Here is a 25,319-nt window from a genome sequence, read left to right as displayed (position 1 = left end):
AATAGAATTTTGTTCCGGAATAAATTATAAAATTTAATTGAATAACTTTTTTTTATTAAATAAATAAAACCGAATAATCTGTACAGTAATGTGATACAATATATAAGCACAGCTAGTAGAGCCTCGATAATCCGGACGGCAAATAATAATTAATTCGGAATATCCGAATATTATATTTGCTTCTTGTAAAGTGTATTACTAAAAAAAAATTTTTTTTTGCTAGCACATACCTAAATATATAGGTACTTATAGTTTAATTTTGTAGTTAATTTATTTTTTAAGAAATGTATTAAGTAAAATAAAAAATGTCTTAATCATTTGAATAAGTGTCTACTCAAAAAAACCTTCATTAATCCAGATAAATCGATAATCCATGCAGACGTCATTCGGTCTGAACTTTGACTATCGAGGCTCTAGTATCTAGTGTAACCATGATGATATAGGTATAATTGTAAGAGGCGTGGATAACGTAAGTTGATTGTTGAATCATTGGTATATTTTAATACGAACTTATAGTTGAAAAAATAATAATAAGAATATTATCTATACCTAACAATGTTTCAAATCATTTACAACAATATGACGAAATCATGAAAACGAATAAAAAATGTTATGTTGTACTATATACAATCATATGATTCCATACGTTGTTATCCCGATACTAAGCATTTTATCGTTAATAATATATGTATTACATTAATTTATTAATTTATGAATTGTAATATAACTTAGGCATCTACTAACCCATAAAATAGTACCAAAACTAAATAGTTGCATTTTGATAAAAAGTTTCTATTATCTATTTTAAAAACTACACTTAGTTCTATTATTTTGAATATCTACAAAAATAATTGTACAATAAAAAAAATATCTATTCTACAAACTATATTCTTATATTTATAAGTAAATAACACTATATAATTATGTATAGTTTGTAATCGAGTATTGGGTTATACAATTACCCAATTAGGGTAGTTAGGGCGCCAAGCTGTAAAAATTCTAGTATAATATGAATAAAGACATACAGTACCTATATGAATATATCAAATAATATATATAATGGCAATAATAGATACATTTATGTAATGAGGAATCTGTTTATTTAATTATATTTGTACAACAATGGTATATTTGATTTTTGCTTTTTACAATAATTGGTATACAATGATAACGATAACTACCTATATTACTTTAATACCGATTTATATACCTAGTCTCGTAATATTTTCGATGTAGGTAGTACATACAGTCCAAATCTTGCTGTGCGATTTACAACGCATCTCTCCTTTGCAATGATGGCGTATTATAATACGTAGTATTTACATTATTAAATTATTCATGTATTATGACATTCGCAGTCAGTGTTGGTGCATCGATCGTGTACGTCATGGATGTTATTCCATCATAATATATATAATATAGCGTTCCGCAAAACAATCAACGCCACTGTGGTCGCGCGCTTTTATCTCATGCTCATCGTGTAATCCTTCTCGTCGCCACCGCCGTACGGTATGTAATAAGGATTCTGCGTGTACGGTGCGGGCACGTTCAGAGCGCTGTAGGACTGCCGAAGTGGCGACGACACGGATGACAGCTTGTGAGCGGGCAGTGTGGCGTAACTGTTGCTGTAGGACGCGGCCGCTGACATAGGGTACAAGACGTTCTGGCCGTTGGCTTTAGGACATGGGCACGCTTGATTGGTGCAGTGCATCGGGGCGCCAAGGACGGGTGGCAGGGCGTTCATGTGTGAGTTGTACTCAGCAGTCGACAGGCGTATACGGACGATGCATATGATGATCACCAGTATGGCAATGAACACTACAACGCCGGCTACAATGCCGATGATCAACGTGTCATCATTAGCGATAGCTGCGGCCGTGGCCGGGTTAGGTAACTTTGCGGTGGCTGGTGACTTCTGCTGCTGGTGCGGTGGACTTGCGGTGGCCGGCGGCAGCGACCATATGATGTCTGGTTCGGTAGTAGTTCTTTGTTTAGGTGCTTTGACGACGATCGGACTGGTTGCGGCGGTGGTCGTTGTCGCGGTGGTTGTCGATGTCGTAGTCGTGGTCGTTGTTTGTCGGCTGACATCACAGGTTAAGTCGTCGTCCGGTATCTCGATAAGCAGACTGCCAGCCACAAACGCTGGTGCGGAACATACCAGGTCCAAAGCCAGCGGTGACCGTCTCAGCGCCCTGACGTTGCAGTCACAGTAAATGGGATTGGCGCGCAGGCCGTTCAGTTTCAGTGAACTCCGACGGTCGTCCAGAGCGGCCAGGAATTGGGAGGTAAGCGTGGTCAGTTGATTATCAAACACATCGAGTTGGATGACCGACGACCGAGGCAACGCGATCAGCAATGACGGTGGTAAACTGGTCAGTGACGTGTTTTGGATTCGGATGTGTACCTGTCGGTACTTGAGGCCGGCTAGCGCGCCCGATGAGATGGATGTGATCTGTTGTCCACGTATGGTCAATGACTTAAGTCTGGGGTTCATGGCAGCCGATAATTGACTGCCGATGGACGAGTCTTTCACTTCGATCTCAAGAGCCTCCAATGACTGCAGGTAATTCAACAAACCAGTGACATCCAAGTAACCCAGCTTTGGGAAGTCGTACATTTTTAGTTCAACTAAGTTGCCGAGATTTCTGAACGCGTTCTTTTCGATCTTATCACATTCTAACAAATCGTTTATTCGCAACGACCGCAACGATTCCAGCTTGTCCAAGTCACCCAAGACGATGTTAGATATCGGGTTCCACGAAACATCAACCAGCTGCACTTGATTCAGCTTCGGCCAAACGGCTCTCAGAGACGTTAAACTTTGTAATTCATTGTGTGATAAATCAAGTTCCTCGATCAGTGTTGATCGGTCAAACATGTGTTCATCCACAACATTTATCCGGTTATAGGATAGATTTAGTTTTTGTAGAAATGGCGTTTCCAAGGGTGATAAAGACGTTATTCCGGTGCCCGCCAAATTCAATTCTCGTACTGTTTTGGGTTCACTGAGTATGTTTTTAACAGTCACTTCAGACAGATGGTTAAACGACAAGTCAAGTTTTTTTATGTTCACTAATATGCTGTCATCGGTCTGCAATTCGGTCAGTTGATTCGAAGATAAGTCTACGGATGACAAAAAGAAATATTGTTTCTGCAAACTTTTCAAGGGCGCTATTGTAAACCTATTCTTTGCCAAGTTAATGTTCTCGAGAACTTTTAAACGGGTTCGGTCAAAAATTAAATCAGGTAATTCTGTCAAATAATTATTTTCCAAATCTAAGTATTGTAATCTATTTAATCCTTGAAAAGTTCTCTCGCCAATTCGTTCCAATTTATTATTAGCCAATTTAATATTTTGCAATTGAGTAGAATTATGAAACGTTGTTTCGCTTATTGTGTCTATTTGGTTATTGGCCAAATTTAATTTTCTTAGTTGCGGTAAACCAGCAAAATCAAATTCTTCTAGCGATTTCAAACTATTTTTGCTTAAATCTACTTCTTGCAAATTCGCCAAACCTGCAATAAGCTCAGAGGGAAAAAAGTTGAATTTATTATTTGAAACTTTGATAACTTTTATACTAGGATGGACTTTAAACGTTGACGGAAACAAATAACTAATTTGATTATTAGACATATCAATTTCTTCTAATGGAGTCCCATTGCTTCGTTTCGTAATAAAATATTCACCTTTAAATGAAGACAACTTATTTTTAGACAAATTTACATATCTAATTGAAGAAAGGCCCATAAACGAACCAATACGTATGTTTGATATTTGGTTTTCTGATAAATCTAATGTAACTAGATTAGTCAAACTTTGAAACATGGTTTCCGGCAACTCGGTTATGCCGTTGTTCTGTATAAAAAGGTGAGTAAGTGATGAAGTCTTAAAAAATAATTCAGGGCTTAAGACTTTTATGCTAGTAAAGCTGATATCGAGTTTTTGCAGTTGTGTCAATGGATGAAATACGCTTACAGGTATCAATGCTAAATGAGGGTTATGACTCAAGTTTAAATTTGACAACGAAGACATCACAGTAAATGTATGTCGAGGTATTTCTTTTAGTTGATTGTATGATAAATCAAGAGTTTTCAACTTTTGAAGATTGATTGGCTCCGATGAAAGCGAAGCAATTCTGTTACCTTGAAGATTTAAATGTTCCAGAGTGTCTTCTAAACCAGAGAACGTTGATGGTTCTACAGACAATAATAAATTTCCAGATAAATCAAGAACTCTTAAGAGTTTAAAATCCTAAAAAAAGTGACATGTTAACAAAAATAATAACTATACTTATTCATTTTTTGTGTAACACTTACTTGAAATACATCTGAAGGTAATTCTCTAATAACATTTCTACTCAAACCTAGTTCAATTAATATTTCTGACAACCCTCGAAGAATATTTGAAGAAAGTGCTGCAATCCTATTGTAATCCAAACGTAATTTGCTCAGGTGTGGTAATTTACTAAGTGCAGATGCTGGTATTAATAAAATGTTATTATCTTCCAAAGACAATGATTCAAGATTTATTAAACCTTCAAAAGCATCATCTTCAACCTGTTAAATATATAATGCATATAAATCGGGAGGCGTTAAAAATCGCGACAATGATAATCCCGACTAGTCAAAAGCCTGACACCAAAATACCGACAAATCAAAATCCCGATAAATTAAAATCCCGACAGTTATAAATTTCGACAATTTGAAATCACGACAAAATAAACATTTTATTATCTTATCTTGTAAAAGTTTAATCTAGTAAATAATGTAAAACTCTCAATTTTTACCCCGAGTGAACAATTGAATATTTCAAATGAATAGACATATTTTACGTGTTAAGTGTACAGTTCTGCATTGGTATAATACCTACATTTTGAAATTATTTACTTTATTTATTAAACTATATTTTGAGAACGAGTGAAATTTTTTAAACAACCACATCTTAAAAAGGAAATATTTAAATATGTATTAAATGATATGACAAAAGATAAAAATCAAGAGGACATATTATATTACTGGTACTGCGAAAAAAGAAAATCAACGGTATGGTAAGTTATTAAAAATTAATAAATTCATATTAAAATATAAAATATGCCATCTCAACCTTAATCATTAGAAGATCTAACAATTCCCAATTCACTGAGAACTACAGTTAGCGGAGAGTTATTTTTAGTTAAAGATTCAATCGTTGTGAATGAAAAACTTCTCCTATTTTGTACGAAAAATAACTATAATCGGTTGTTGCAAGCTAATTATAGATGGTACTTTTTGGATAGTCCCAACAATATTTAGACAACTTTATACCATACATGCACCTGTAGAGGGAGACAATTTTCGAGTTTTGCATTTAGTTTTGAAAACTAAATACACATTGAATAATAAGAGATTTTGATCAGACCGTAATAAAGGCATCAAAAGTGGAATTTTCTAATGTAAAAAACAAGGCATGCTTTTTTTCATTTATCACAAAGTACTTGGAGAAAAATTCAGTCATCTGGCTTAGTGGATTTATATGGTACAAACAAAGAGTTTAGTTTGAAAATAAGGCAAATACTTGCCCTTGATTTTATCCATCTGACAATATACCTACAGCATTTGATGAATTTAAAGTGACATTTTCTTTAGGAACTGAAGAAGTTGTCTAATGGTTCGAAGATAATTATGTACATGGTCGGATTCGTCGCCGAAATCAAAGAAATGGTCGAAATTTTAAACTGTCGGTATTTTGAACTGTTGGGATTTGGTATGTCGGTATTTTATATGTTGGGATTTTGAACCAGACCCATATAAATTAAATAAGTAGATAATCTAAACAATTGAAATATTTTAACTTACAGTTCTTAACATGTTTACAGCCAAGTTTAAGATTTTTAATTTTTTTAAATTCGTAAAAGTTCCTGGTGAAATGTTCCCAATGTTGTTTCTACTAATGTCTAAAACTTCTAATGATGTTAATTGCGAATTCTCTAATTTCTAAAATAACAAGTATAAATTAAATTATATAAAATAAATTATTAATAATAATAATTATTAATTATATATTAATATAAAATTAATAATTAAATAATTAAAAAAATTCGTATTTTTTTATAGTTAATAGAGGTTATTGAAATAAAATATATATTTATTAATTATTCTAAATTTAAAACAAAACATATTTAATAATATTGTATATTATAATATTTACTTGTATTAAATTTGATGATAAATTTAAAATTTTTAAATTATCAAATTTTTTTAAAGCAATCGAAGGAAATTCAACAATAAAATTGTTCGAAATATCTAACTTTTCCAGCTTCTCCGCACCTTAAAATTATAAAAATTAAAATATATAATTAAATTATTTGCTACATATACAAAATAGTTTTCTAGAATATTACCATAAAAAATATCACTGTTAAATTTTGACAAACGATTCTCTGATAACAAAAGCTGTTTCAACACTGATAAACCTTCAAATGCTCCTATTTCAATGTTGTTTACTCTGTTGGATGATAAGTCTATTTTTATTAAAGATTTTTGTGATAGAAAAGAACCCTGTTGTATACTATCTGAAAATAGACAATATTAACTGTTAGTGATGAAAGATTGTTTCTTTATATCAATAAATACCAATTCGGTTATTTTTTAGGGATAAACTTCGTAGTGCTTCGGGGCCATTCAATGAAATGCTAGGTATAAATGCTAAACGATTACCATCCAACTTCAGTTCCTATTAAATTAATTATACTGAAATAAATTAAATATTTCTAATTTGGTGAATTATCTTTTATACGTTACCTCTAAATGTATACAACCCTTTAATATGCCTTCTTCTAAAGACGATATCCTATTTTCACTGAGATCCAAACGTATTAGCTTCGATAATCCATGAAATTCCGTAGAAGAAAATATTGGATTTAAGGTGTCACCTAATAAGTTACCGGCCAATCTTAAATCTTCAACTGTATTCTGTATGATATTAAATGATTTTTCGGACAATCTTCTAATAGAATTTTGTGACAAATCTAGTTTAACTATAAATGATAAAAAATTATTAACATTTTAATATTTTTTTTTAATTTTGTTGAATTAAAATTTTTGGTGTATTTACCTGTAGTCGGAAAGAGTTGTGTGGGCACAGAATGATGACCAGCATTTCTTTGGGTGAACACCAAGATTGGTGCATCTTTTGGTAAATTTACATGATCGCTTGGGTAGACCACACCATCACAATTTAACGCTAGACCACCAATTTGTCTCAGTTCCTCACAAACACAAGGGTACCGGAACTCTGATTTTAAATCTTCACATGATGTAATGGTTGATAAACAAAAGTCGAAGAACATCAACGCTGTTACTAATAGCACCTCCTTCCATCTGGTACGCATTATTAATCTATGTATTATATCAATATATAGAAATTAGACATTACATAACTAAATGATTTTAAAATAAACTTATTGATGATATTTATTTTTATTTAAATATTATGATTTAATATTTATTATTTTATTATTAAATTAATACAAAATTAATCAATTTGTAAAATTAATGACGTTATTCCTTTCAACACAAGCAATCAACAGGCGATTTGAGTTATTAATAATTGATAACTGCGCTATAAATAATGAGTAATGAAAATTGTCAGCATACACCGTAATATTGATAAGTAGGGAGCGGATGTTTATGCTCTAAAAAAATTAAAGATATGCACTATAAAGTATAAAAATATGTTTAGAATTTATTAAAAATATGCATCAACAACATTTTTTATTTATTAATAATTTAAAAAATTAAATTAAATTAATTATTATTAAAATTAAAAAAGATTTTTGCAAACTGCTGTTGAATTTTTCGTTTATCTGAAAATAATATACATGGGTATTGGGTATCCGGTATATATTATAAACAAAGTATCTACCGATACGAGCGAAAACCGGCTATTCCTGATTGGCGCGAATATTACATAAGACTACAGCCGCGGGACATTTTGATCTATTAATATTAGTCTTGCCAGGACAACTAACTTTATTCTATTAACCCTAGTTAATATAATATGAAAAAACTCAAATATATACTAAAAGCATGATGAATATAGAAATATGATCAAACAAGTAAAAATTGGACAAATATACAAAAATATGCAAATTAAATTGAAAATTTGAATTCTTTGAGCGATGAAACAAATTTCTATCTTACTCCGCATTAATTTAGATGTTATTAAAAAATATGATAAATGCATCAATATTCAATATTCGTTCCTTACTGATTAGGTAAGATTATAATTTTAGGTAGATAAAATACTTATTCTTGAACTGCATTAATTAGGATTCAGATGTTTGTTCATCGTTACCTATATCATTCTAGTTCACAGACACTATAACAACTATTACATCACAGGTAATTGTTTATTAGATTTTATAACAAGGTAATAAATAAAACTTAATAATATTTAATGTTGAATTAGACCCTAAACCTATAAAAAATTTAATTTTTCAAAAGTTCAGTTATCACGTCATTATTTAGTGCCAGCATGTCATCGGTAAGATTTAATAAAACTATATTATAAATTTATAAATATAGGCATTCATAAAAAAAAAAAGACAATAGTTTAGCTTAAAATATATACAACCATGGGTACTTATAAAACCCCAATATAGATAAGTAATTCAAATGTTATGAGTTAATGATGAACTGTTAATTAAATTATATTATTAGATTTTTCGTATATTAACAAGTTATCAAAGGAATTAAGGTAAGGTTAGGTTAAATTAATAAATTATGTTCATGGCAGGTTTAACTTTTTTCTTAAACTGAAAAGATTTTTACATCTTCCCGCACTCAAAATACGATAAAATTTGAATGGGTTCAAAATTGATTTTAGGTAACAATTGTATTATATATTATGACTGCAGTTTCGAGCGAAATACTAAGTAGAGGTTATTTAATAATTTAATATACCTATTTGGTTTTTTCATGATATGCATCATGGCGCAGTTATTGATTACGAACACTGCTACCTATTGTAGAATACCTGAATACTTAATCACAACTAATACTAATCCGTATAACAAACAGTTCAATAAAAATAACTAGAATCCGTTGTTTTTCTATGTATATTAATTTTGTGCATAACTGCATTAAATAGAATTAAATGATTTTAAGTTCACGTGGAATTAAAGTGGTACGATTTCACAGTTGGTTTTTTCACGGAGTATCTCGTCAATCGGAAGGCTACTTCAAGATATTTCATACTTGTTTTCTTATACCACGCCTCTCAACAGTTGGTATATATTATATTCTAACGGTAATTGAAGACGATTCGCGGAATGCAGAATCATTAAATGTAACGTCTAAGCCGGTTAGCACGAGACGATAGATTTACAGACCAATACATGTTGGAGACATTTCCATAAACTGTATGGTTAAAACAAAAACAAAAACATAAAACGAAATAAATAAAAATATTAACTTTTTTGATGAACATACGACATACCTAGGCAGTAAAAAATTAAAAATACATTAATTTCATATAGGTATTACATTGATAAAAAAATACTTCTCAATAAAAGTCAGAATATTTAAAAATGATATATGTATAAAATATTTATTATTTATCTCTAATAATTTTAATCTGTTGTATATACAACAATAGTGATATTTAGTTAAATAGTAAATACAATTAGTTTGTTAAAAAAATAAAACATTTATTTTCACTTTCTGTTATTTTTTTTTACGTACTATCTGCAATTTAAATTCTATAATGCCTATGCCCATGCCCTTTACTGGCTATACTAATATGTTCGTACAAAGTAGTATATTCAAATATAGTTACAATTTTACCATAATATATATTTTGTCCATACTGAAATGTACCCTTTAAAAACTGATTAATATCAATTACCAATGTAGACAATCAAAATCAGCTTTAAATTTTACATTTTTATATCAATTATGTATGAAGTACCGGAGTATCATATCCAAGTTTATGTACCTACACTGCAGGCTAAAGTCTCACTTAAATCCAGTTGCACTTCGACATGACTGATAATGTATAAAAAACAATAATATATTAATGTTCTAAAATTAAAAACTTTAATAAATTATATTTTTTCTTGTACAGCGAAAGACCTTTGAATGTAAAGTATAATTTATTTACAAATTATAACTTAAATTTTTCAATCGATTACCTACCATAAAATAATTTATGACCACTAATTACGAGTTATAATATTTCGTAGATGTAAGGTATTGATATGTTCTTTATGAGACAGTAAATCACGAATAAAAATAATTGTAATATTTATACATATACATAATCGGTTATCGGTTATCCATCTGGTTTGATTGAAAGTGTATAAACTTTAAAGTATCATCTATTAGTAACCGTAATACTCTAATACGTTAATATTATTAACTTCAAGAATGCTGTCTTCATATTTTTTATTAAACCATCAAATTATTAACAATGATTTTATATTAAATAAACGCAGTTAACGGGTGATAAATACATTAAAAATATTATTTATTCAGTAAAAAAATTAAAATCTTAAAAATATACTATGTATAAATGTATCGAAGCGTTTATAAGTTGCATCATAAAATCACGATTAATATTTTTCGAAACTTATAAAAATAATAATAATAAAAACAGTTTAATATAATTATTTTAAAAATCATAAAGATTAAGATAGATCATATAACATCTAAAATGTTTTAAAATAAATGTACCTATAAAAATTTGCTATACTATTATATTACTGTTTATTTGAACGTTTTTATTAATTTTATCATGTTTTATGTTTTTGTATCAAACTATCAATTGTCATACCTCACAAGGTATTTAAAAAAAATTACAATAATGGTCAGTGTGAATGTTACCGATTTATACAGAACGTTCTCAGAATTGAGTCAATGTCCTAGCTATGGAGTGGACAACAATATATATATTATATTACTACGAGTATATAGGCACTGTCTGTATAAGGCTTGTATTATACTGTTCAGTGAACTCTATTTATTCTTCACAAAAAATCAATAATTTATATACATTTATATGACTTTTCTAAATACAATATTAAAAATAGTAAAAATAATTGAAATATATATATTTTTTCACATACAACATCAAAGACATTATTTATAAACATAAGAATTATAAATTAATGATTGGTTTGTCAAATGTATATAAACTATTATATTCCAAGATGAATTAAGTAATTCGGAAGTTAAATTCAAATTGCATATTATACTGTTAGATACCTAACATAAGAGATAGGAACTATAAAAGTATAAAATGTATTATAATTTAGGAATAAACGTTTTGTATATGAACGATATCAGTCTCTGAATATGGGTCAAGACTCAAGGATATAAATATTTTTTTATTTATTCAAGGTTTTTTTTTTCTTGTGCAAAATTTATATTGATTTATATTACGGGTGATAAATATAACTATCTATTGGATTATTTTACTTTATTCATGTTTATTTATACGAGTGAGTATAATATAATATAATATATAGTGAGTATGCTATATATTATATAATATATATCCTTCATACACTCATATGAGTCGTATTATATATATAATATGCATTGTGTTATATGTCTTATAATTTGTATATCTAAATAATACTGGTGAGTTATGTTATGTGATTACTTATACTACTTATTAGTTATTAATAAAATTCTAGTTAATCATTAAGTCACAAATATTATTATATAAATAATAAATTTGGTTTAAAATTTTAAAAGAATCTAAGAATTATAAGATAATTGATTATTATTTATTACTCAGAAATAAATGAATATCTGTTACGGGTAAAGTTCAAAATCGGGTACGTATTATCAAGATAATGCAAAATTGTAAAACTTATTCGCAGTGGCGGCACCTTTGGAGGGGGTGTATGAGGGTGTAGTTGCACCCACGACAACTTTTCTAGGAGGCAAAAGTATCATTTTGCACCCACAGGTCACAGACAACAGTCAAAAATATTATACTAATTTAAATATAGAATACAGTGTTACATTAAGATTTTTTTATTACTTTTGTAATAGAAGCAGTTAAATATTAGGTGGTGTGGGGAAACATCCCCTACAGATTTATGAATCACCATAAACGTTTGCACATACATGAGTTTCTACCAAGTGCCGCTTATATTCATATGAACACTGAGCAGTGTAATATATACATTATTCACCTTATGTAATGTACTGTGTTCTGTGAATAACCGGTAAAGTATTCAAGTATTCATATTAGTATATTACTAAAATAATCAAAAACTGATAATGTAAATACAACATGACCAATGCAACAGATTTAAAATGATTCAATTACACACATTGCATTGACATTTTTTTAAATTTTGACCACCGGAAAAAGATATTACATACAAGTATTGTTGATTAATGTGCATTAGTTATTTTAGAAGATTTTTTTTGTACCTAGTTAAAACATCTAAATTATCTATTATATGTTTAGATTGTAGATAATAGTTTTTATAAAAAAAATGACATTTTTGGATACAATCATATGAAGTTCAGTAAAGTTGTTAAAATAGTAAATTTTAAAGAAAACTGAGCTGGCCGAAAAGTAAACGGTAAGTTTTAGCTAGTGATTGTGGCCGAAAAGATAGAAGGGTACATTTTGGCCGAAAACGGTGACACCCACGCCCGCGCCTACAATCGTTATTTTTATCAAAGTACTTTACCCAGTCAGACGTAGATAATGTACAAATTTGTTACCCTGATAATTTAAGTAATACAATTTTATTAAATTTTTTTTTTTTTAATTAATAGGTATTAGCTATTAAGGGTAGTGTTAACCTTATCGGATAATGTATATGCATTATCTAACTTTCGTATTTACCCATAACATGTCTACCAATTACGTATAATATTATTATACGTAATATTATTAATACATTCATGATTTTTATTTAAATAATGCAATCATCTTCATTTTAATTTAAACGATCAATAATATTATTGAATGCTGTATGTATTAAAATTAATTATTTTTTTTATCCACTGCAATCGATAGTATTTTGTTCTACATGTATTTTTAAAGATTCTTTTCCATAATAATTATTTACACTTGTATAACAATTTTACAAAGCTTAATATTTTTTTAGAATTTTAAGCCAATGAATAATTTTATGTAGTCCTGTGTATAAATATAATGCTGAAAATACTAAATTAATAAATAATTAGACATTTAACGCTTAAATATTATTAAAAATTAATAAAAATATAATATACCTATTATATGGTCTTAAATAGGTATTATATATATATAATGTTTTATTGATACTATTTATAATGACAATATGATAACACCATAAATCATAATCTAACTATTGATTATTACCTTAATACCTTGTATATGTATATATTATTATATAATACATAATATACCTACTGATATAATTTTTTCTCAATCGTTAAAATAATTAAAAATATAGAAAACAAATACTCAAAATAACATTCACTAACCATATTGAATTCGTTAACACAGTTATATACAATTATGTTGTATAGACTTAGATACCCGTGAGTTATTCAATTTCACCTCATCGGTAGTGACGCGTATAGACGTTGAACGCGTCACTACCGATGAAGTGAATACATTTTAGTTGATATATTTAATATATTATTATGATTATTCATTACGGTGTATCAAAAACTTCCTCAGACGGAGAAAGCGTTCTCGTGTATACAAACGTCACTATACATGAAGTATCTATTTACGCGTTAAACACACTATATGCATATACATACATCCATACAAACAATACATATAGCTATATACGATATTATACATAATTGTATATTTTATACGTGTAGTACATATATATAAAAACACATATTCAAAAATATAACTAACGAAAAATCAGCACAAACCCATTGCGAAGTATAACAACTCTGTCATTATCTTCGTGAGAACAAATAGTAATAGGTACACCAGCTAACTAATAGTGATGATGAAAAAAGAAAATCATTTTCAAAATAATAGCGCGCTAAAAAAAATAATAAAACTGTTGTCTATTTTTTATTAACTGAATTCTTATAATGACAATATCTCAGACGAGTACGGCGATTACAACCTATACAGTTCGATTTTAACAAATTGTTGTTTTGCTTAGATTTTATGAAAAAAATATCCTCAACGCGCTGAGAATCCGAAAAAAAACATAATAATAACACGTTATCTGGTTTATTATTTTAAAAACGATCACCTTAATAGGTATACATTATATATAGCTGGTTCCGGGTGTCTGAACACACTACTTCCTCTGTACGGTTTTAGTATAGTCTATAAAATATTTATTTAAGTTATCGTTATTAGGAGGGTTCTTTATACAGAAAAGTTGAAAAAATATATTAAAATTTGATAATTTAAAAAAAAGAAGTATTTTGTTTAAAAACTTCTAGGTATTTTACATTATTTTTTCTTTTCTAAAATATGCGTTGATTTACATTATTTAAAATAAATTATTTTACAAACTTTCTCTATAAAATAATTTTTGTAATTTTATTCATTCGATTAATTTTCCTGTGTGGCAGTGTCATTTATTTATCTAATTTTCACAATGAAATATTTAAATTGTAAGTATCAAAAATAATTTAAACGAAACAACCATAACGATAAATTATATGTTAAATAATAGCGACTTAAATACATTTCAACAGCTATTTTAGCTATATCTACTGACTACTACATAAAACTGTAATTAATTTTAAAGATAAAAAGTATTCCGATAAAGTTTCTATAAAAAAAATATATTTTTAATTAGAATCAAGTAGTTTTTTGCTGGATTATGATTATTATTATTAATAAACTATACCTATTATTCTTATTTATTAAGTTCTTAACACTTTTCAATTTTAAATTATAACAAATTTAATAAATATACCTATGTTATAGTTAAAAATTGTATATATACATAATACATACATAAAGATGAATTCCGTAAAAGTAATTTGTTGTACATGTAATTTTGTAAGTAGGTATACTTAAATTATCAAAAAATTGATTGAAGTTTTAACATAATATACCTATTTTGTATTATATACATGTATAAATTATATTATGTAGATTTTATATTTATGAGAAGACTTGAAGTTATAATGTTCAAGTAATAACATAATATATGAATATGCGCTTGAAAAATATAGAATATTCAAATATTACTTTCATCTTTAATAATTCCGTATTTTAAAAATGAATTATATACCATAAGGTTAAGCATATTATGTTCTTTAGACATTTTGAAAACATTTAAAATTGTTGAATCCATAAGAAATTGTTATTGTTATAATGTGTACTTATACAACGAAATCATGTGGTTAAAGAAGTACCTCTATATAATTTAAATATCAATGCCTTCAATAATTTATACCTAGCCAAGTGGCAGGTGTTATTTCAGGTGCAGAAGAGTTATAGACTTATACGATTCTTCACTTCTAATGTAACAGTACAATTCTATTTTGTATATAGGTATTTCATAATCATAAGCGCTGTGATCATTGTTGTTACGGTAAAAATGTTTGTAAAGAAAAAAGAACATAATTTATCAAGTACATATGTATTATTTTCACAGCCAATACAATATATAAAAAATAATACTCTCTACAGAATTTTTATCCAAATAGTATATTTATACCTAAAATATATTTTTTCATATCTTTTAATACTTATTAAAAACCATTTATAATATAATACAATTATAAATTAGTATACATACATACGTTTAGATTATTCAGGATTTTATTTTTTATGCAAGTATCTATAAATATTCAACAACCTTATTGTAAAAGTGTGTTACAATTTCAAATAAGTAATTTAAACTTTATTTTAAATATTATATTGCATAATTTGCATCTTTGGTCTATCTAAAAATTTTAAAAGATTATTATTTCATTTTTAGATAATCGGTTGATTAATTTTTGTTTATTTTTGTAAACATCAATTATTTCAGTAATGCCCTAAATGTATTTCGGAAGACAATTTATTTTTAAATTATTGTGGTCAATTCATTTCCACGAATACAACTCAAGGTAAAACATAGGTATCCATTTATAGGTAGGCACGCTATAAATAAATAATATAACGGTATTTAAAAAAAATAACAAACATAAGTATAAATATACAGATATACATATATCTGTATACGTATAATTATTTGTTTACAATATTTTCAAACATATATTTATTAATTTTTTAATGCGCGAGAAACTTACCCTCTTTAATCACAGCTCTGACAATTCTTTTATAGTTATATTTATTATTTATTACGAAATACATAACAGCTAAATTTAAGTTTCACGATTGTAAAATCTTCTTTTATTTAAAATAAATGGAAAAATACTATAAATAAAATAAATATAAAACTGTCTAAAGAAGACACTAGAAAATAAAGAATTCGAATATATTTGTGTTTTGTATTAGCTTTATGTTTGAAAATTATTCGAATACATACTTATTTGAATAATTATCTAGATAATATTTTTCCCAACTTTGTGTGTAGCGCTTGACTTGGAAAAAAAGTAGTAGAGGTAGGTTCTCTATAAAGCTACTTAAAAAAAAAATAGTGTTCCTAGCATTTTACTATAACTCACATAACCATGGGGATATATCACTCTGGGGAGAAAGGGTACGCTATTGTATTAAAAAAATTAGTTAAGGCACGCAGTTCCTCTGCGTCCCCCTCAAGTCAAGCACTGTCTGTGTGTAACAAGTTAATAGAAATACATATTATTATATTGTACAATGATAGAGGAGTAGTCACTAATTGAACATTTATGATGCATAACCGATTGAAATAGTTCATACAATTAAAATTGAGTGTATCTGTTTTCTCGTTAATTTTTAAATATATATTTTAACCTTTATTTTAATAAATTACCAACAAATTATGATGCTATTTCATAGGTATTTAATTTTGAGTTAAGAATATATTAAAATAAAACATAACATTTAGACTTAACAAAATCTTACAATTGTATTTTTTAAATATTCGTCGCATATACACAGGTTATACCTATACATTGCATTATATCATACATTTATTTTACTATGTCATATTTAAATTATCAAAACGAATATAAAAACTTAATGTGCAGATTGTTTGCACAGTTATGTTTTAAAATTTGATTAAAAAAAATATATAAGCTATTTTTAATACTTATTACTATGTAACTATATATATCATTTTTATACCATATAATATGCTAAACCATTCGTTCTTTACAGCACCTTCCAATCTAAAACAATTGTGGATAGATCACGAAGTAGCCTATAGCCTAAAGGTGTCGAGCTCCTAAGCAAACAATGGACTCCCGCAGTGACATGGCAGTGTATATATTTAAAAAACAAAAACTCATAAGCCACACAGCGTGGTATGCTATTGTAACACACTAATACACTATAACACCATTACTATTGTCTCCTAATGACTTCAATGTATTTTGATTATAAATTAAACACTGTTATAATATACGGGTACATATAACGTGTATATAATATGTAGTATAATATATAGTTTATTATATAAATATTAAATATAATACATAACGTATTAATATAATATTATATTGTATACTAATGTGCTATGTATAGATATATATATAAACATATTTTAACTATTAACTATACGCTAAAAAGTGTAATATGTATTTGTATTATTTAAATTATGTAAGTCATGAAAATCTACTTACAAAAACTGTACCAACTATGTAAATATTCATGTAGACGTATTCGTATTAGAAAAAATTATCATTTAATTTTAGGAAGCTTTTAATGTTTTCTTTATAAGTTTACCAGTCTCAATTATATTCTGGTATTTGGCAGGTGTACAAATTATGATTCATTGGCCGGACATGTGCTTCAGACCCTTTTATTTTATGAAAAGGTGTTTAATGTACGGTATTGTTGGTATTTGATATTGACTTGAGTCCATCATGCTACTTTTATGTGTTTGAATTGAGTCCAGATTATTATCTTAATATCTTAATAAATTGAGTTCGTATAGAGAAAATGTCATAACTACCTACACAGTAAAATTCACTCAAAATTAGATGTTTTTTTTTCATTCAGGGACATCCAAATATTTTTATTCTTGTGGACACTCTTCTGGGAATACAATCTGATACATATGTAAAATTAAGAAGCAAAGCTAAAAGACCATGTAAAGAAACATTAGAAAAAGACAAATTTTTACGGAAGCAGACAAACAAATATATAAATAAGCAAATTTGCAGATTTGACTTTTTAAAATCTTTATCATTTAAATTTTTATTATTATATTACACATAATTATTATTATTTTAAAAACGTTATTATTATTATTAAAAACAATATAAGCAATTACACACATTTTTGGGAGACTATACTCAGCCAACCTCTACGTTAGGTTAGTGGTGTCTACGTGGTGTAAAATACGATTACCTATACAAAATATATTTTTATTATACATATAAGATCCAAATCGTGAATAACTTACAACAACAGATAAACTTATAGGGAGGTACTTAAATTTATTCGTTTAAAATAATTCACTATTAAGTTTAACGAATACTGAAATATATAATATGTATAATTATATTCTATAATATCAATACAAAATTAATTTATAAATATTTAGTCATTTTTCTAGAATAGTTGCATAAATATAATAAGCAAACATTTTGTAAGTAGCTATCAACGTTAATCACAAATTATTTTTTTGATTCATTTAAATGGTAAACATATATTATTATGTAAGTATTTCTAAATTAAATGATATAGATTGCTATCTCTATATTTGATATTTATATAATATACATACCTAGTAAAGTAGTACCCACAATGGCACAATTTGTACAGTTTAATAATTATCTATAACACTTAAATACTCTTACATATTTACACTAATAACATAATAACTATATGCGATTACTTGATTGATGTATAGTTTTAAAACCAATTTGTTATCAACAATTTATGTATCTATTATGTATATCAGCTTCAATCCTAGCATTTACTGTATTTTACGAACATCAAATTACGCAGGCCAGTATACGAAATAAGCAATATCAACGTGATATATACCCATGCCCCATGGACTATATGTACGTACGTATATTACACAGAACTATAATAATGATTAATGGTAGATAGATAAATATACAGCAGGCCCCTTAAAAACCGCAATAATAGTGTTTGTGGTGTCCTCCTTTTTCTAATATCCTGTTAAAAATTTAATACTATTACATTTTGAAAAGATAATGTAATTATCATTATATACACATAATAATAACGTATGTCGAACAGCAAAACTTTAAACTACCATACTCGTAACGTAGCAAGGCTTATATTTTTGAAAAAACCGTTCACAAATAATTTCTGTCAAATACCTATATATATTTATAACGACACATTATTATATTATTTATAATATTTATTTTACGATACAGTAACAATATTGGCATTATCGATACGATTATAGTATATAACACATCCAAGAGTTAAAACATGATAGACTTTTCAATCTGTTTTTGACATGAACGGTACAGTTATATTTAAGTGATTATGTCACATTGTCACATATGTTATTATAGTGCTATACACATAATTGTATAATTTCCCGAGTCAATTTAGTGAATTTATAGGGAAAACGGTCATTTTGTATGGTCTATTGTTTAAACCGCTTAACGCGGACACTTTGTACGATCGGATAAAAATGTTCATTTTAGATTTTCAAAATGCGGACACTTTGTACTATTACAAAAAGTAAATATAAACTATATACCTAAGCAGTAAGTGTATATTATAATGTAAATTATTAAAATATAAAAATTAAATTTTACAAACGTTAAAAAATATAATAGGTATATTAACAAGTCAAAATAATTAGTTTTTTTACTACTATATTATCAACAATTATGTTAAAATTTATATAAATAACTAATAATAATAAAAAAATCGTTAAAAATTACATGTCATGTATAATATAATAATATACCTAAGTAAGGAATTTAAAAATTTGTTGTTTTTTTTTTTTATTCTGGTTACATACATTTAATAATTAATAGTTTATTATTATTTTCACCAGCATTGGATTTTTGTTTCTTATGAATTCTTAAGGAAATCTTTATTTCGAATAGATGCTATAACGACTCGTTTATTTATTTAAAGTGAGTTAGGTAGTTTACCTAACTCACTTTAAAATGATAATATCAATAAAATCATATGTCATTGTCTAGATAATATTCTTACCTTTAAATTTGATAATAGGTAAATTTACTCTAATATTAAAGCTAACATCACAAAATGTACTCTACTGAATGAAAATTTATGATGTACGTTATTAAGACAGAGATAACACATGTGGGTACTCTTAAGAAAAATGACTTTAACATTTATTTCGAATATTTTATTACATAAAGTTATGCTAAGTACTATTGCATACTACTAATACTGTACTGTAAATTCTACACTACATCATTTGATTGTTTTCATTGATGATAATCATTGCTAAATAATAAATTAAATGAATATTAAGAATCATTCGTTTAAATATATATGAAAGTAAATTAATAAAAATTAAATCTGTTTTAAGTAGATAAAAAAGTTTATTAGTATTATTTCAATGCGACAATGATAAATACTATGGAAATGTTATTACTAACATTGATTAATAAAATAATGAATTATTACAATATATTGGTAAATAAGACACATTATTCACATTATACAAACTAGGTATAGTCTGTGGCTTAGATAATTATTGTTCTTTGTTTCGCCTAATTATATAACAGTATTCAAAATTTATTTGGATAATTTAAATATGTTAATATGTATAAGGATTATAAGGAATTAAAAAATCTAGATTAGGTATAATGGTTTCAAAATGTAAATAAAATAAATTATTAGGAGATATTGTAAGTTTGTTTAAAGTTTTTTTAATACCTACTTAATGTAATACATAATCAAACAGAAATATATATATTTTTTTTATATTGGAGTACATTTTTAACATACATTTTATTTTATTTTTAAAAATGTATATTGTTCATTTATGTCGCAGATAATGAAAAATACCTTTTTATTTTAAAGTAGATTGTAGAAATATAGAAATATCAGACACATAATATAGGTAAAATTTACAAGTCTAGTCTATAAAAATAAATCAAATTAATTTTTATATATAGCATTTAATGTTAAAAATATATTGATAGTTGAGTCTTAGGTATTTTTATTTCGATTGCAACATTTCTATTGGAACCAAAAATAGTATTGCACTTTCACATTTTTTTAACCATTAGGTTTTATGTAACAAAAAAATATTTTATTAACCTATATATATTTATATATATATATATAATTAAGCTAATAATACATTTTAAGATAAATAACAAAAAAATTATAAATAGAAAAATCTATACAATTATTAACATCCACATAATAATGTGATGAAATACATCCATAGTGAACAAACAAAGAAAAAATCATTATTGATTATAAATTTATAAATTACTAACACTATAATTGTTGGTAACCAATGAACAGTGTTTCTGTTTTGTAGCACTATTTAATTATTTACAGCTTCCTTTGAATATTTCTATATTTCTGTCTAATTAGAGCAGTAAACACGTTATATTGAACGAATACAATAAATTAATACAACAAAGTATTTATTAATCGTCTTTTAAATATTGTATGTGAACACTAAGCGATAAAATTCTTCAAAATCAAATACCAGACAATGAATAATGGGTTAGATAGTCGTTAATATATTTTATTGCCAAGTATAAAAACTTTTATAGATTATTATCAACGAATATATATTTGTATAAAAATAACTTAAGATAAAAATATAGACATAACTATTATGAAAATTATGAATTGAATTTCAGTTTCTGTCACACGTTTCATAACATTATAATGCCAAAAAGGTGATGAAATATAAGAAATTATTAAATGAAATTGATTCAAAAATGTGTTTATGGTATGCACTACAATATTGAGATCATGGTATGTAAGTTGGACCATTCTCCAAATGATACCCCAAGGACTGTAATTAAATATAAATGTTTGAAATTATTGCTCTAAAAATCTACGATAAATTATATTCTAACTGTATAAACTTCTATAATAGTCTATTTACGTCCATTTGGGGAAAAGAAATGGTCATAGACGCAATTAGAGAGGGTCAGTGGGGCTTAGCCCCCCTACAATTGCTATAGTCTCCCCCAAAAAAAACTAATAATGTTTTGTGATAATTTAAAAGCATTATAAATACTTTATAACATTTCAGTTTTTATTTTTCAAATACAATTGTTGGATCTCATAGTCAATCAATCTATTAAATATTAATATGGAAAAGTTTGAACCTAGTAGAAAGAAAACAAGACATTTATATTCTTACTTTTCTAAACAAATAGGTTAAAATATAATTATGGTTCTGTTTGATACCATTATACATTTATACTATAAATTATAAGTGTTTTAATTGAAGTTAGAACAATATGACACAATTACAAAATAATGCTATGTCTATAAAAATTTTTAACAATATAAAAGAAGCAAACTTGAAGCTTGAATGACCCTAATCTATGTACCTACTGAAAGTAGTGATGCATGCCACGTGGTTATTGAATCAACTAGATTAGTTATATTTTTTTGACAAAAACATTGATATAAAATGATAAATAAATTAAAAAAATAAATAAATGTAATGTACCTATATATTAACATAAAATAATACATTATTTTTTAATTTTAAGGAAATGATTTTTTAATAACTTAATTTACATAAAATATAATGTACTCCCTTAGATTTTTAAAGATGAATACCATTATATGGCTCGACTACAAGTAATCCATTCCTCACAGTAATTTTCAAGAAAAAAAAATAGACGATTGAATTTTTTATTGAAAATATTATTTAGTTAGATAATGAAATTGGATGAATATAGTTTGCTGTGGACTAAAACATTTCATTCGATACGGAATACGGAATCAAACTCGTAGTGGCTAGTGGAACGGCCTAAACACCGTTCGTACTAATTATCTCCTTGTAAAATTTACGGTTTCCCAAGAACAAATTTTACTGCTCAGTAATCTTTTATTTTGTTCTGTCTACTAAAATTTACTTTCTTTCGAATAATGCGGTACAGCATAATATGAAGTATCATAATGAGGTTTGATTGTGTAGGTTTTTTTAAACTATTTGAATCGTTTCACTTTGATTTTTTAAATATTGAAAAAAATAGAGAATAGTTTTAAATAGGATTTAATATTAAAAATTAATTACAAGTGAGGTTTTTTGATTATTCTGGGACGCTGAGTCATGATTTGTCATTTAAAATCGTTAATCCACGAAGATCTTAATAAGTGAATAACACGTATTTTTAATAATATTTTATATACATTTTTTGATGATTATAATTACCAAGGTTTTTTTTCTATTAGTTCATTATATTACATAAATTTAATTTTTAATAAAAATAAGAATTTTGTATAAATAAATTAGGTACAATAAATTATTGTAACTTCAAAATGATAAACAATTTGGTTGCATAAAGTATTTAAATTAAATAAGTTAATAGCTAGTATGTAAATATAATTTCGTTAAAAGTAATACTATGTACAATATACATTCAGGCAATTTAATACAACAGCATGTCTCAATGTATTCATTATTCTGCTATTATTGCATTAGGTTAGGTTAGGTTAAGCAAGGAAAGAAATTTAGAAGTAAAAAATAGATAAATAATAAAAATGCAAAAATATTATGCAGAATAAAGATATAGATTAGATGTGCTATTTTTCTTCCAGTGTACTAATTTATTGATTTAGTAGAGTGATAAAATTCTAAAAATAGATTTCAATTTTTTGTCATATCTACTTGAGATTAAATTTTCACATTTTTTTTTTTGATCTCTCTAAAACCTAAAATGTTATATTAAAAAGTAAAAATTAAAAATTACTACACTTACATTTTAGAGATAAAATCAAAAAATATAAGAATATCAGTCTTAAAAAGATTTAATAAAAGAAATTTATCAGTTTTCAAGATTGTTATTACTTCATTAGATCATTGGATACGCAAATACATTATAAATAAATACTTACATCTAAATTTCTATGTTGTGAAATGTCTTTAATAGTTTAATCACATTTATTTGTCTGTGTGTATTTTATGCTGTTACTATTAACTAATGTTTAATTAGCCCTTACAAATATTTATACTGTATAAGTACCTACACTTTAAATTATAAATATTACGATATGGATACTATAAGTAGGTACACTGATATATTTTCACTAGTTTTCAATTTACAACATTTCACGGATTGCTATAGTGTCTATAGGTACTCAATATTATGGACTATGGTACAATACAATGTTAACTCGAATAGATTTATTATTAGTAAATTATTTGAGGTGTATATAAAATTATATCTTAAGACAAAATATTTACTAAAATATAACCTCCCCACTAAAAAAAAACTATTATTTCAATTTACGTCACTGGATTTAAATATATATATTTAAATATACAAGCAAGCAAAAGCATTCAAATTGCTACCTTATTCTATAATAGGTACCTATTATAGAATAATATACCTATTATATTATAGTTACCTATTAACTATCTAAAATTTATCTCATAAAAATCAAAAACCGTTATATAGATTCAATAAAACTAAAGTAAGCTAAGAAATAATATAAGCGGTTGAAATTATGAATATAACCTTTCCGTTGTAATAATTTTAATGATTACATTTAATATGTACAATACATGATTTAATCTTTTTATGAGTAAATTGTAACAAGTAGCAATATATCTTATTAAAAATTAAAATTTACATTATTCAGTTCAAAGCAAGTTCCCTTTTATATTACTATAACAGAGACTTTAATAGTAGTTAATGATTTGACATAAAAAAACTATATTAGTTTTTAAGAAAAAACTAGAATATAATTTAATATTTTATCTTTTTTTATTAATTTTTTGAATAAATTATTAATTTTCTATTAAATCATAAGCCATAACAAATAAAAAAAACAATATTTACAGTATCTCAGCAATAAAATGTACCTTTGGTTATATTTTCTAGGCGAACAAAAACTATAAGAAAAAAAACCACGTCACTTTTTTGTATTTTGTCGTTTCCGGTACATGTCGAATAAGCAAGTCCTCACTAGTGGGTAAGAAAAACAACAAACACAAGGCACAACAGTTAACGGTAACTTAAAGACAGGTGACGGTGGTATTATACGGTAAACAAACAGACATAAACTAGCGCGAAGACCCGAGAAAACCAACTGGCAACTACTAGCTAGT

The 25,319-nt window shown here is 26.5% G+C and overlaps 1 protein-coding gene across 2 annotated transcripts; it reads right to left on the bottom strand.

Annotated features, from left to right (window-relative positions):
• Positions 1–1,077: 1,077 nt before the first annotated feature.
• Positions 1,078–25,319, bottom strand: LOC132922620 (slit homolog 2 protein). Of its 2 annotated transcripts, none has more exons than XM_060986224.1 (9): positions 25,051–25,319; positions 7,094–7,377; positions 6,781–7,016; positions 6,613–6,712; positions 6,381–6,551; positions 6,188–6,306; positions 5,836–5,973; positions 4,318–4,557; positions 1,078–4,252 (listed from the first exon to the last, which is right to left on the bottom strand). In XM_060986224.1, exons 2-9 carry the CDS (start codon positions 7,368–7,370, stop codon positions 1,463–1,465), a joined length of 4,071 nt encoding a protein of 1,356 aa, XP_060842207.1. In that variant the 5' UTR covers positions 7,371–7,377; positions 25,051–25,319; the 3' UTR covers positions 1,078–1,462. The 2 variants fall into 2 exon arrangements, with proteins under 2 accessions (XP_060842207.1, XP_060842206.1); XM_060986223.1 differs by having other exon boundaries at positions 25,074–25,319.

The sequence above is a fragment of the Rhopalosiphum padi genome, chromosome 2, assembly GCF_020882245.1.
Source record: "Rhopalosiphum padi isolate XX-2018 chromosome 2, ASM2088224v1, whole genome shotgun sequence".
NCBI classification, from domain to species: domain Eukaryota; kingdom Metazoa; phylum Arthropoda; class Insecta; order Hemiptera; family Aphididae; genus Rhopalosiphum; species Rhopalosiphum padi.
The sequence above is the reverse complement of the archived record's forward strand: the minus strand, read 5'-3'. Positions and strand labels throughout refer to the sequence as shown.

Excerpts from the sequence above, each read along its gene's own strand:
- LOC132922620 (XM_060986224.1), bottom strand. The coding sequence starts at position 7,370 with ATGCGTACCAGATGGAAGGAGGTGCTATTAGTAACAGCGTTGATGTTC. Across the intron at positions 6,713-6,780 it reads AGGGTTGTATACATTTAGAG|GAACTGAAGTTGGATGGTAA; the intron begins GTAACGTATAAA and ends TTAATTTAATAG. Across the intron at positions 5,974-6,187 it reads TATCATCAAATTTAATACAA|AAATTAGAGAATTCGCAATT; the intron begins GTAAATATTATA and ends TTGTTATTTTAG.